This window comes from Trichomonas vaginalis, chromosome IV (assembly GCF_026262505.1).
Source record: "Trichomonas vaginalis G3 chromosome IV, whole genome shotgun sequence".
Lineage (NCBI taxonomy): Eukaryota > Parabasalia > Trichomonadida > Trichomonadidae > Trichomonas > Trichomonas vaginalis.
The window spans coordinates 7,142,599-7,156,646 of NC_067206.1; the positions used below are offsets into that span (position 1 = coordinate 7,142,599).

The 14,048-nt window shown below is 33.7% G+C and overlaps 5 protein-coding genes, 1 non-coding gene and 1 pseudogene across 7 annotated transcripts, besides 6 other annotated features; 3 read left to right on the top strand and 4 right to left on the bottom strand.

Moving 5' to 3' along the window:
* Positions 1 to 82: 82 nt before the first annotated feature.
* On the top strand, positions 83 to 154 carry TVAGG3_0045740. The gene has a single exon. It is a non-coding gene; the product is annotated as a tRNA-Ala (tRNA).
* Positions 155 to 355: 201 nt separating this feature from the next.
* TVAGG3_0045750 (STKc GSK3 domain-containing protein) lies at positions 356 to 1,448 on the bottom strand (the record flags this gene model as incomplete). The annotated part of the gene is made up of 1 exon (XM_001316160.1): positions 441 to 1,448. One exon carries the CDS (start codon positions 1,446 to 1,448, stop codon positions 441 to 443), a length of 1,008 nt encoding a protein of 335 aa, XP_001316195.1.
* A 290-nt stretch (positions 1,449 to 1,738) lies between these two features.
* Positions 1,739 to 1,776: a terminal%2Cinverted (terminal inverted repeat of MuDR-5_TvMULE4 transposon ID:TVAGG3_0045760).
* Positions 1,739 to 4,147: a mobile genetic element.
* On the bottom strand, positions 1,951 to 2,316 carry TVAGG3_0045770 (MULE transposase domain-containing protein; the record flags this gene model as incomplete). The annotated part of the gene is made up of 1 exon (XM_001316159.1): positions 1,951 to 2,316. One exon carries the CDS (start codon positions 2,314 to 2,316, stop codon positions 1,951 to 1,953), a length of 366 nt encoding a protein of 121 aa, XP_001316194.1.
* Positions 4,110 to 4,147: a terminal%2Cinverted (terminal inverted repeat of MuDR-5_TvMULE4 transposon ID:TVAGG3_0045760).
* A 44-nt stretch (positions 4,148 to 4,191) lies between these two features.
* TVAGG3_0045780 (protein kinase protein) lies at positions 4,192 to 6,720 on the bottom strand (the record flags this gene model as incomplete). The annotated part of the gene is made up of 1 exon (XM_001316158.1): positions 4,341 to 6,680. One exon carries the CDS (start codon positions 6,678 to 6,680, stop codon positions 4,341 to 4,343), a length of 2,340 nt encoding a protein of 779 aa, XP_001316193.1.
* Positions 6,721 to 7,026: 306 nt separating this feature from the next.
* Positions 7,027 to 8,337, bottom strand: TVAGG3_0045790 (structural constituent of cell wall; the record flags this gene model as incomplete). The annotated part of the gene is made up of 1 exon (XM_001316157.1): positions 7,027 to 8,337. The coding sequence occupies one exon, from the start codon at positions 8,335 to 8,337 to the stop codon at positions 7,027 to 7,029; it is 1,311 nt and encodes a 436-aa protein (XP_001316192.1).
* Positions 8,338 to 8,356: 19 nt separating this feature from the next.
* Positions 8,357 to 8,384: a terminal%2Cinverted (terminal inverted repeat of Mariner transposon ID:TVAGG3_0045800).
* Positions 8,357 to 9,661: a mobile genetic element.
* Positions 8,453 to 9,581, top strand: TVAGG3_0045810 (annotated as a pseudogene). Its single transcript has one exon. A coding segment is annotated over exon 1 (1,129 nt).
* Positions 9,634 to 9,661: a terminal%2Cinverted (terminal inverted repeat of Mariner transposon ID:TVAGG3_0045800).
* Positions 9,662 to 11,027: 1,366 nt separating this feature from the next.
* TVAGG3_0045820 (spectrin binding) lies at positions 11,028 to 13,864 on the top strand (the record flags this gene model as incomplete). Its single annotated transcript, XM_001316155.1, has 1 exon — positions 11,533 to 13,764. One exon carries the CDS (start codon positions 11,533 to 11,535, stop codon positions 13,762 to 13,764), a length of 2,232 nt encoding a protein of 743 aa, XP_001316190.1.
* Positions 13,865 to 14,048: the final 184 nt, after the last annotated feature.

Sequence of the window (14,048 nt, forward strand, 5' to 3'; positions counted from 1 at the left end):
CCAGCTTAAAAAGCTCCTTACGATTCAAGATTTTAAAGCAATTTTTATGATTATTAAAGAAAATTTCAAGCATTTAATGTAAGGGGGTGTGGCTCAGTGGTAGAGTGCGACTTTAGCATAGTTGAGGCCGGGGGTTCGATTCCCCCCATCTCCATTTTTGCCCTTTGAAGTATCCTATCCAATTAAATATTCTATTCCGAGAGAATAAGGACCATATTCAGTATCTATCTATATTTAATATCTACTTTTTCTACAATATTAGCTACAATTAAACTAAATTTAGATCCAATTCGAACAAAGTTCTTTAATGTCTCGCTTATTAAGCCTTGAAAACATGTGTAAATTCATGGCTGATGAAATATTTATTCATTAATTAATATAAATCAAAAAATTTATTTTTTGCAAACATAAATTTCATATTATCAGTTAAATCGCTATTCCTATTTTGGAACTTCATCTAGAGGTGGCATTGGATGACCATTTGGCAACTTATCCATCTTGAATAACTCAGAGAAACAAGGATGTTGCATGCATTGAGCTGCGGTAAATCTTTTCTTTGGAGAATAGACGAAAATATTATTAAGTAAATCAATAATATCATCTGGAGTATGTGAAGGAAGCAAAATTTGAAGAGGTTTTCTCTTATATTGTGTTGTTGGTGAGAATTTGACATTCATATCTTGGATATCCTCTGGAGTTGGTGTTCCAAGTATATTCATCGTAAGATCGATCATTTCTTCGGAGGTTCTTGAAGCAAATATTGGATTTACACCGCGTAACATTCTTGTTATAACACATCCTGCAGACCATATATCCATAGGTGCTCCGCATGTTTCAGAATGTAAGAAACTCTCAATTGCTCGATATAATCGGGATCCAGCATAACATATTGAATTTTGACCAAGCTTAGGCCTTTTTGCAGAACCAAAATCGCATATCTTTAAAACGCCTGTTTCTGGATCGATAAGCAAGTTTGATGTTTTTATATCGCGATGAATGTAGCCAATTGTATGCATATGATTAAGTCCGGAGAACATTTGATAAGCAAACAATTTGACTAAAATAATAGGAATGTGATCATGGTTCTTGACAAATTTCATATCAAAGTTTGAAAGATTTTCTGGTAAATATTCCATGACAATGTTTTCAACGTCTCGATCGTATTTTTTATCATGTGTCTGAAAATGTCTTCTCAGTTTCACACAATTATGATGATGCAATCTTAACATCACTTTAATTTCTCTGCTACGAATTTTAGGGTCTTGTGGGATGCACTTTATCGCACAAGTTTCATCATTTAGCCCGATGGCCAGATATACTATTCCGAATGATCCTTGATCAATTACACTAACAGATTTAAATGCCTTTCCTACTTTGACTGGACATTTTGGCATTGGAAGTTTTTCTTTCTTTGCTTTGTCATCCATGCTCTTGGCGTTTTCTGTCATATTTTTTGAAAAAATCTTAACCACCTTACATTTTACGAAAACTATTTTATAGATCAATATCACACCATAAAATTAAAAAACGAGATTTGAGACCATCTTCAATTTTTTCTGACAATTTTTACATTTAAAATTTCAAAAATGATGCTTCCCATGATATAGATCCGTTGTTAAAATCCGAAACAGACAAAAAAACTCTAACGTATTTCCAATAATTTTTAATTATTTTTGATACATGCAAATTGATCTCTTATATTGATTGAATAATGTCAAAAGTTACGAGTAATTTACAAGAGTGGGGGACAAACTCGCCCATTGTCACTTTTTCATTAACCTTAAACTTGTAATTTTCATTATTTTTAATTAACCTTATTTCTTTCCCAATTCCTGATTTATTTTATTCACTTACTATTAAAAGTCACATTTTAATAAAATATAATAATTTATTTATAGCATTTTTTACTATACTGTAATAAAAAATTAATTATAATAAATTAAATGTTTATTAAATCAAATGTTTTCTTTGCAATAATATTTTTAATGTTGAGTAAACAATGTTGGGATCAAGTGTATCATTTTTCAGACCTTTCTGAACAGCTTCAAGCATACTGATGCATTCGACTTTTTTAAATTGTGTCATTTCTTCGAAATCTCTTGTGACTTTTTTGATAACTTTAACACTTCTCTCTGAATCCAGACCTTTAATTTGCAACTTAATCAGGAATGAAGGAACAACACTGGAATATAACTCGATGACAAGTTCATCGAGTCGAAGATTTCGCCTTTCTGGGAAGTACTGGTGCTTCAAAACCTTGAAATGTGATTCCGAGATGTTGTTTGTTCCATCTCCTTCATTTCTATAGCGAAGCATCCACCTGTCAAGATGATGGCGCCACTGTCGGTCAAAGTATTCACGGGCAGCAGGTTCCTCATTTAAAATTTCTTCTAAATTGTTGTAAACTTCATCAGGATCAATTTCTTCCTCTTCAGAACCAAAGACCAATAACTTCATTAAGTTATAGAAAGTTTCGAAGTTGGAACGATCTTGAAACTTTTCAGCCTTTCTCATGACAGCGCGCAACACATGAACGCCACACCAAATGATCTGGCATAAGGGGATGGCTGTTTCAACAGCATTTGTGATTTGAGGTGCGCAGTCCATTGAAAAATAAGATGGTTCGCGATTGATGGAGCCAAAATATGCTGTGAGACAAACTTGTATATTTTCACTTGTGTCGGGCCAAACGAAAAAATACAAAAACGGAAAAAAATTGATTCCGCGAATTTGCCAGTGACGGCATAAAATGGTATGCGAGAGCGCAAGAGCTTATAAGTGGAATCAATGTGATAAGTTTGTATTTGATGTGAAAAAGCATTTGCTTCGAATGGGGCGTAATAGAAAATCATACGATCTGGCTCGTGAATAAACTCGATGAGATCATCCGGAGAATGACTCTTAACCATGTCGACAAAAATTGCAAGAGATGTAACATCATCCGCTGAGAAACGGGTATTGATTGCATGAAGGCGTTTAGAAAACTTTTTTAAAGCATCTGTAGATTGTTGAAACATTTCCGGAATGATCCCACTATCAAATGGGATATTAAGATCTTTGAAACACCTTAATTGTGCGTAAACACGGTCTTGATTTGATTCAAAATATCTTGTTAAATAAGATCTATAAAAATATGATGTAATTTGTTGTGATTTGTTTGGAAAAGGGGCAGAATGATTGTGGGTGTTAATACATTTTCGTATGTGGTACTTGTCATCGGGAAGTGTATCAACAAGGAAGCGACATGGACAATTCGGCCACTTACAATTAAATTGGATTTGATTTCTTTCTTTCCTAGTTTTATATGAATAACTACAATCTGCTTGGATTTCTTATTGCACTCTATACTTAAGCAACTCGATATATGTGAGTTCGTGATCTTGGATCTGCATTAAAATGAAATGATTTGAAAGAATAAAGAATTTTGAATATATTGGTCTTATTTTGATAAGCTTGGTCGTGTTTTGAATAGCTTGGCCATCTAATTCAATTATGATCTTTGAAAATTAGGTGAAATAAAACTAAACATAAATGTAAAACTAAGGATATGAAATTTTGGTTGTACACCACTTGTATGTGCCGGATACCATTGTGTCAAATTTTTTCTGAAATTAACTTTAAAAGTACTAAGTAAGATCATGAGATATAGCAATATATGTTTAAACCAACTTATATTTTGGTTGTACACCACTTGTATGTGCCGGATACCATTGTGTCAATTTTTTTCTGAAATTAACTTTAAAAGTACTAAGTAAGATCATGAGATATAGCAATATATGTTTAAACCAACTTATATTTTGGTTGTACACCACTTGTATGTGCCGGATACCATTGTGTCAATTTTTTTCTGAAATTAACTTTAAAAGTACTAAGTAAGATCATGAGATATAGCAATATATGTTTAAACCAACTTATATTTTGGTTGTACACCACTTGTATGTGCCGGATACCATTGTGTCAAATTTTTTCTGAAATTAACTTTAAAAGTACTAAGTAAGATCATTTATTTTTGCATAATATAATGCCAATATGGTTTCTTTTGATTTTATTTCATTTATAAGCAAATCAGATTTACCCAAAAACTCCACTCCATAAGCGTTCATTTGCTAAATTAAAAAGTGACAATGGGCTAGTCTGTCCCTTTCTCTAATTTACAAAAAAAAGTATTGTTTAATAGGGATTATTAGAAATTTACGTTCTAAAATAAGAGTCAACAATGAGAGTAATAAAAATTAAGAATAATTCAGATCATTTCGTATCCAAGATTAATTTCAAAAACGAATTAATTGGAAGTTAATTAAAAAAGATGAGATATTATTAAAATGACAGACAAATTTTATTTATTTTTGGAATAATTTCACTAATTTAGAAGAAATTTGAGATTTTTGATCAATTTCTTCAGGAATTTTCCTCGCAGAGAGAATTCTCTGAATAACATTCAGAGATTGCTTCAGTTTTGCAGCTCTTAGAAGACATTTTATCTCATCAATTTCCAAATCTCCTGTTTTCTTTTCAATTCTCTCTAAAACAGGAATTGACATTGTTTGGTCACCAGCAGCAGCCACAATGGCCATTGTAGCAAGCTTCTCTTTTGACAACAAGTCAAAAACATCGTCAATAACGTCATTTGCCAAGAAAGGTGATAAAGAAATAGCCAAAAGGGCCAAATTATGGAGTGTAACATTTCCTGATCTCAACATTGATGAAATTGATGATTTCGGAATTCTTTTGGCCTCATCAAGTCCAATTAAACATCTAACACCTGCTGCGACCAAATAATCTTCATTTGACGATAAAGCCGAGACACAAACATCTTCAACAGCTGCTTTAAGAGCTTGGTCAACTCCGACTGAAGCGCAAACTTCGAGAGAAGTAGCAATATTCTTTGGCCTCTTGGAGTATATTGCACATAGATCAGCGCATCCACTCTTACAGCCAGTTGCAACAATGTCTTCATCAGTTTTTTCGTCAATTGAAGAGATTTGTTCGACCAATCTTACAGCAACAGACGGCGGAACACTTCCATTGGGTAGACTTCTAAGGAACTTAACTACTTCTGGAAGTTTCTTCGTTGCGAAGAACAAAGTTGTAAATTCAACTTTATCCTCCTGTTTTTCTATCTTAGAAATATACTCCCAGCACTCATCTACTATATCCGATGGCAATCCGAGCATCTGAAGTTTACGAATCTGATTGGCCGTGTTATTTCCTATATCAGATAAAATCTTTTTGACGTCATTCTTCAATTGCTCGCTTGTATTGGATGTCTGAGCCACATATTTCTTAAACTCACTCACATCGCACCCGTTAAAAACGATCTCTCCCGTAGAAAGTCTCTTCACAATTTCATCGAAAGTTGGTCGGATGTCCGGATCACGTTCCCAGCACATAGTTATCAAGTCCCTCATAGGAGGATTCAAGTCTTCAGGTATTTGTGGTCTTAAATCGTTGTTCAGCACCTGATGAATGATAGAATTTGAATCCATTCCTTGATAAGGAACTTTTCCAACGGCGATTTCCCACGCAACAATGGCGAACGCGTAGACATCGATCTTGGAAGTGTATCTACCATTGGTTTGGAGTACTTCTGGGGCCATCCAGTGAGGAGTTCCGATGTTATGTTTCATGAAGGTCGTATCAGTTGCATGACGACTGAATCCGAAGTCGCAGATCCTTATTCTGTCGTCTTTATCAAGTAAAACATTAAGAGATTTCAGATCTCTGTGGACAATTTGCCTGTTATGAAGAAATTGCATTCCTCGGGCAATATCGTACAAAGTTATGGAGCGGCCGGTGGCGTCAAGGTGATGGTATGAATGGAGATCATGGTATAAGGAATGATTAGGCATCCATTCCATTATAATACAAAATGGAATTTTATCTGTAACTCCTACGAGATGAAGTAAGGCCGGATGGTTGGCATTTGCAAGAACAGCGGCTTCACGTTGATAACTTTGCAATCTGGGACCATTTAATCGCTTAAATTTGAATTTTTTAATTGCAACTTCATTTCCTGTCCTTTTATCTCTACCATAATAAACAACTGATGAAACACCACCTCCTATTTCTTTTATTTCTTCAAAATTACTGTAGTCGACAATCCATTTCTTATAATGGACTGGAATCGGAGAATAATTAATTTCTGGATCTGGTGGTAAATTGTCTAGTTGATTATTAACTGATTGCAAGCGAAGTCTAACTTTTGCTGCAAATTCTTGATCTAATTTATCTAAACTTAAAAATTGTTTAAATGAAGCTTGGATTGCACGAAGGTCTGTTATATTGTATGTATCCCATTGCTCAGATTCGGGCTCAATACAGTTCGCAGCTTCGATATCTAATGGTTTCAATGAAGCAAAGATGTCTAAGGAAATCTTTTTGAGTTTTTTGTAAATATAATTAGATTTGTTGATGATTGTTGTATTTGTCCATGTTTGCAATGTGTTATTCGATAGAATATCGTGTAATGAATTGATTGAGATTTGAAGTTTTTGGATTGCTTCTAAATTTGTTGGATTGTTAGGAACTGTTGCTATCTTTGTTCCTATTATCGCAAAAGATTTTCGAATCTGTGAAAATATAAATTCAAATTTTTTACGATGAACTGCTGTTTGATCCTCCAAGAAGCCACATACCTTGAATTGTTTTTGTATATCCTGCCAAATTCGTGATATATCCATTTCCAAAGATGTAACTCCTTTTCGGAAGAAAATATAAAAGTAACACCACACTTTCAATCTTAAAATTTAAACTCAGCAACTCATTAACAATTAGTTGCTAAATACACATATAATTTGAAATTCAAAAAATTATGGGCAATTAGCAAGTATCAAATAAAAAATACGATTGATTAATCTATAGAAAGGCATGCCATAGAGAGAACTACATATTAAATTACCAAGCTAACTAGTATTGATTGCGCATTCCTTAATATCTCAAAATTTATACTTTTGGTGTGATCACATTTGAGTGAAGCTCTTTTATTTGAATATAATAAGATTTAGATTGTTGAGCATATGAAAAAATTTACATTACAATTAAAGGAGTAATGAGAATTGGTGATAAATTGGAAATAAGAGTTGGATTACGACCACATGAACCACCTGCATAAGAACAGTCAACTTTGAATGAAATAGTAGGGATGCCATTAGAAATGAACATATCGCGTTTGCTCTTGTCACAGCGAACTGAACCACATCGGCGGAGAAGAGGAGATCCATCAAATGCACTTTCACCAATGCTGGTGAGACTGCTGCTAGTGACATATAGAAACGAGAGCTTAGGACAATCTTTGAATGATTCGCGACCAATAGTCTGGATGCTGTTGCCGCTGAAAAGAACACGGACAAGGTTAGGACAAGACATGAACGCGTAGTTCCCAATGGATGTCATAGTAACCGGGACAATGTATGTGTCGATGCGGCTCGACGGAATGAACGTGATAAGATTTGTTTCTTCGTAGTTGGTGAGTGCACCGTTGCTGAAGCGATATCGGTTGTCTTTAGAATCAAGCTTGATGGACTGAAGATTAGGGCAGTTAATGAATGCACCACCGTAGATCTGATCGATGTGACTATCAATAGAAAGTGTGACTGAGGAAAGAGAGAGACAGCTCCGGAATGCAAACGACTTGACAATACGAAGACTGCTAGGAATAACAAATGCTGCGAGCGAAACGCAGTTCTCGAATGATGAATCTTCGATAGTGTCGACAGAGACAATGTTGATCGAAGTGAGAGATGAGCACCCAAAGAAGCAGTTCGATGGGATGGTGACAGTTCGGAATGTGATTGTCTCAATGGAGCTTTCATAAAATGATCCGTAGCCAAAGGTGATTTCGTTATGAGCATTATCAAGGATAGTGATTCCGCTGTTTTTGAATGCGTAAGTGTCGATGTTTGAGATCTGCGTGGATGAAAGACCTATATCACCGATCTTAGAGCAGCCTGAAAATGCGTACTCTTGAATTGTTGTGATTGAACTAGGAAGGATGATATTTTCTAACAACTTGCAGTTTTCGAAACATTTCATTGATATAACTGTAAGCGGTGAATTCCTATCAAATGTTACCGTCTTTAAGTTGACACAATTAGCAAAGCATTCTCTGCCAATGGAACTTAAACTTGAAGGCAAAGAAATTGATTCAATAGAACTGCTCTGAAAAGCTTGAATATTAATATTATTTAATGTTGCTCCATTAAATGAAATTGATTTTAACTTTTTCCCAATAAATGTGCCTAATCCAATCTCAGTTAGTCCGTCTGGAACAACTAAGTTTTTGTTTGGATCAGTTCCAAAGTAACCGGAAAGAGTTTTCTTTTTGTTTGTAAACAGCATATCATCAACATAGTTAATATAGGGTGTCCAAAGGTGCGTTTAGCACAGCGCGCTATATGAGACTATTAAAGGAGATATATGCTGATTATAAATATATAATAAAAAATATGAATATATGTATATGATGAGTATGTTGTATTTTGGCGCCATGCCGGGATATAAAATGAATTTTGAGACAAGAGGCGGTTTCGCGGGAAATTTTGGCGGGATTTTTTTCATTTTTGTAATGAATCATAAAGAAAACATCCTCGCTCTTTGCAAAAAAATGCAAAGACTGTAAAAAATCTACGAGACATTGGTAAAATGCTTCGGTATGGATGCTCCTAGCTATTCCACTGTAACGTATCATGTTAGGATGTATCACTTCATGAACAAAAAGGCGCCCATCATATAAAAATTGACAAAAAATCGCCGGATCAAAGAAAAATCAAAGCAATTCTTCAAGCGCTAGATGAAGACCCAAGAGCATCACTCAGAAGGATAGAGGAGATGACAAAGATACCACGTACAACAGTCAGTTATTATCTGCACAATTATTTGAACTACAAACTAGCGTATACACGTTGGGTTCCGCACAACCTTAATTCAGTTCAAAAAAAATCTAGAGTCCAATCTTCGAAAGAGCTCCTCTCTATATTGGGTGCGTATCAATCCAAGAAGTTTCGCTTTTTAGTAACAGGGGACGAGTCTTGGTTTCAATATGCAACAGAAGCCAAAATCATGTGGATCCCGAAGGATGAAGATCCGCAAACATTCCCGAAGAAAAAAATTGACACACCAATGATGATGTTGTCGGTTTTTTGGGGCGTGAATGGCATCATCGCAATTGATATTCTTCAAAACCTAATACGATGAATGCTCAGTATCTAATTGACAATGTTCTTACTCAAATTATCAATTCTGATGAGTTTGAGAAATCCAAACAACAAAAACAAAAGTTTGCAATTCATTTTGATAATTCAAGAGTTCACAAAAGTCATAAGGTAATGAATTACTTGGTGGAAAACAATGTCAAAGTTGTTCCAAACCCAATTTATTCACCTGATATTGCACCCTCTGACTTTTATTTATTCGGCACGCTAAAAAAGAGAGCTGAAGGACGCAAATTCGCGAGTCCAGATGATCTTGAAAATTTTGTAAGAGAGCAATTTGAGCAATTTTCTCATGATGATTTAAAGCGCGTCTTTCAAGCCTGGATCGATCGCTGCGAACGCGTGATTGAATCCAATGGTGATTATATTTAAATAAACTTTATATATATGTAACTTGTTTATTTCTATTCGCAGTATTCAGGTTTGTGCTAAACACACCTTTGGACACCCTATATTTTCATTCTTAGATAAATCAATTACAAGTTTTTGACAATCTGCAAAAGCGCCTTCCCCAATCGTTTCCAAAGTAGGAGGGAATTCAAGTGAAACCATATTAGATGAACCTTTGAAAGCACGGGTTTCTATTATCGTAGTCTTACTTGATAAATTCACATAAAGCAAATTAGGGCAGTTTCTGAACATGTCGTTTTTAACTACTGTTATTTTTTGAGGGAATTGTAGAGAAGTTAAATCAGTAGCAGCAAAAGCCCATGCACCAATGGATACAACATTATCATGAAAAACGATGCTTGTGACGTGGCATGAACGAAAGCACCCTTCATATATATCTTGAACAAAACTAGGAACAACAAATTCACCTCGAAATGTAGGAACTAGTGTAACTAATGTTTTGTTATTTTCTCCCGTAAAAATGCATTTTCCATCTGTCACATACTTAGGATTATCTTCATCAATAGTAATTGTCTGCACAGAACTATACATTAAAATTCCTGCGCCAATACTAATAACTTTTTTAGGAATAAATAAATTTTTGCATCTAATATTTGAAAAACATTCAGCTCTAAGGGTTGTTAAATTCGAATTTGGTGAAATATTCAGCGCAGTTGATGATGTTAAGGTGAATGGCCAATAATATCCATCAATGTATGTATCTATTTCTTCAACAGAATCTGGTAGATTGATTGTGGTCAGCGCGGAGCACTTATAGAAACAACCACTTTTGATGGATTTAATTTTTGGTGGAAAGTAAAATGTGGAGAGTTTGGTGCAATTACTGAAAACAGAATAATTTAGATAAGCAAGGTTTTCACATTGGCGAAGATCGGCACTCTCAAGAGATGAACTTGAAAAACAAAAGTTACAAATGCTCTCACATTTGCTGAAGGCAGCAAATTTGAGTGACGTAATGGTGTTACGACACGAATAAAATGGGCTGTTAAAATCTTTACTGCCACCAAGTATAACTTTAACACTTTGAAGAATTTCGACTTCACCACTGAGACTACCTGGACATTGAATGAGAACTGTCTTACTAGGGTCGCTATATTCAATGCCTCGATTATCAGTCTTATCTGACGTCGGCCTTTGTTATATCATCATCAAAAAAAAAGAGTAAGCCTTGCAACGAGATATCCCTATCCTAATTAGATTATCATAAAAAAATCGAGACCTTCCTGGTCCCCTTTTTTGAACTCCTAGAAATACAATTCAAAATGAAAAATATATAAAAAATATAATTCTACATTGATTGTCAATCGAGTTTGTTCGATCATTTTAACATACATAAATAGAAACATTCGCATAGCTTAAGTTATTTGTTACTACAAGAAGTCACTTTTTATTTATTTTTTTAAAAACGTCAAATACATATTTCGATAGCGTAATAGAGGAATATCAAGATTATTTTGATCTGTTTGGACGAATCTACACTCTTAAATCAAACATAAGAGAAGAAATTGAAGATATGGCTCAAAAAATTATTTCAATTTTAATCAAAAAGTATAAGCAATTGCCAATTCATATCTTGATATGCATATCAAAAGCATCATGCTTTAATAACGTTAATAGAACTCCATATTCTATTCTTTTTAATTTAATTCTTAAAAATTATCTAATTCAAAATGTTAAAGTAAAGATGGTTGAGTTTCTAAAAAGGTGGGACATATACTATCCATGCACCCGAGTAAAAATTCCAGAAATAAATCATGAAAAAATTCAACTTTCCATTTCAAGTTTCATTAAAAATGATGATTTACGAGGCTTTTTGAAAAATCTTCCAGTAAATTTTGATCCTAATGTATCGATTCAGAAGAAGAGATTAAATTTTGACAAATCTGTCAAACCATACACGAATTATCTTGAAATGTGCGCTTATTATGGAGCAGTGAATATTTTCCAATTTTTAATTTCGAATTCTTCTAAAATGACTCCATTCACATTGAGTTTAAGTTTCTATGGTTCGAACGAAGATATTATTAACCAATGCCTCAGATATTATACACCTACACAAGATTGTATGCTTTATGCTATTATTTCTCATAATTTCGATCATGTTTCTCTTTTAGTACAAAGATATAATCTTGTTATTGATCCTTTTATTTGCATGAATTTCAACAATTTAAGGTGCTATCTTGAAAGAATTAAATCAATTAACGATTTGCAAACTGAATTCTTAGATTATAGAGCATTTCCTCTTGAAGATTTGGCTATCAATTGCTTAGAGAATTCCATAAATATATTGCCACGAGAAACATCTGATTTGATCTTTTACTTGGGTCTTCAAAATTCAGCAAAAGTTGATAAAATTATTCAGTATGTATATGCTCCAGGTGAAGAACCTACACTGTTTAATGCTGCTAAGGTTAAAAATCCAGCATTTGCACAGCATTTGATATCTATGGGTCAGAATGTTAACGCAGTTAATAAAGATGGTTTCACACCATTACAAATTTGCATAATTAACAAGAATACTGAAGTTGCAAACTTACTTATAGAACATGGAGCTGATATCAATTATAAAAACCAAGATGATGATACTCCAATTCATATTGCTGCCAAGTCGAATGCTGTAGAGATTGCAAAGATTCTCATTGAAAAAGGTGCAAAGCTGGACGAAGTCAATAAATTACGTCAAACCCCTCTAAAAGCTGCAATCTTCAACAAGAGCAGTGAAATTGTTGATTTGCTATTAAAACATGGAGCAAAAGATGATATGAGCTCTATTGGATTAACGACTGATCAAAACGCAAATAATATTCAAACATTAGTTCAATATTCAGAATCTTATAGCAATCCAGAAACAACATCTTCTCTTGTTAAAGCAGGATTAGATGTAAATGCAAGAAATATACTTCAAGAATCACCTCTTTGTGATGCAATTTCAAGAGGATCAATTGATAATATCAAAAATCTGATTGAACTAGGTGCTGATGTAAAGGCGACATATGTTTATGATGATACAATTTTACATGTTTTTGCATCCAAAGTAAAAAAGAATATTGAAGAAATATTTCAAATCCTTGTAGATGCAGGGGCTGATGTAAATATTCCAAATAGGCATGGTGAAACACCTCTTCATCATGCCGTGATCTCAAACAAATTTGATGTTGTAAAAGTATTTATTGAAAATGGAGCCCAAATTGATGTGAAATCATCTGCGGGAATCAATCCTTTGCAAATTGCAGCAAACTTAGGATACTTTGATATTTTTGAATATCTTATTGATAATGGTGCCGATCATAATGTCATTTTCGAGCCTAGTAATGACACTCTTCTCCATCTCACAGCACATTACTTTAAATACTCTGAAAAGCTACTATTTCCTAAATATAATAAAAAAGGAAGCTTTAATATTGCATGGAAATTGATTGATTTAGGATTGGATGTAAATGCAATCAACAATGAATCAAAAACACCATTATTATATGCATCAGAATTTGGAGAATATGAATTAGTTAAGTTATTAATCGATAAAGGTGCTGATATAAACCCATTTGATAACTTAGGTAACAATGCAATTCATTATTGTGCAATGGCTCCACAATCTGATAAATTGCAGTATTTATTAAGACAAAATATTGATGTTAATCTCAAATCAACAACAACAGGAAGAACACCACTTCACTTTGCAGCAGAAGGCCTTTCAGATAAGAACATCACATTACTTATAAAAAATGGAGCCAATCCAAATGAAAAAGACTTTCAAGGACTAACACCTTTGGATGTATTAATACGATTTTCAGGTTTAAATGAGAACATGCATCGCAAAGCAGATAAACCAGGTAGTAATTCTTTCTTGGCCTTAGCAAAAAATGGTGCTGATTTAAATGAAATTCATTTTAAAAAAGGAATTACTTTATTGCATTGGGCATCATACAAAGGTCTTGATGAAGTTGTGAAATACTTAGTTTCTCGTGGATTTTCTGTTAATTCCAAAGACTCTTCTGGTTTTTCTCCTATAATTCATGCAAATGGAGGATTTCAATTAAAAACTGTTAAACTTTTACAACAGCTTGGAGCACAAGATTCGATTCCCTTGCATAGCAAGAAAGAGTTTTATCATTTAATAGAAGAATTGTATAATGATGTATTCTAATATTTGATTTTTTAAAAATATAATTTAAATAATATACTTTATTTTAAATTCTGAAGATTGGCTGGAAATTACATACCTATTTCGGCTCATTTCAAATGCATTTGTTTCATAGAAACTATCTCTAACTAAATGAATATTTAGCAAAATTGCCTATCGAACTTTTTTTGCAAAAAAACATCTTTGATCATGACTGTTATGCTTCTTATATGCAAGTAGGAGAAAAATAAAGAAATTAAAGCATGTGAAGCAAACCAAATTTCTTACATGCAAGAATGGATATTAAA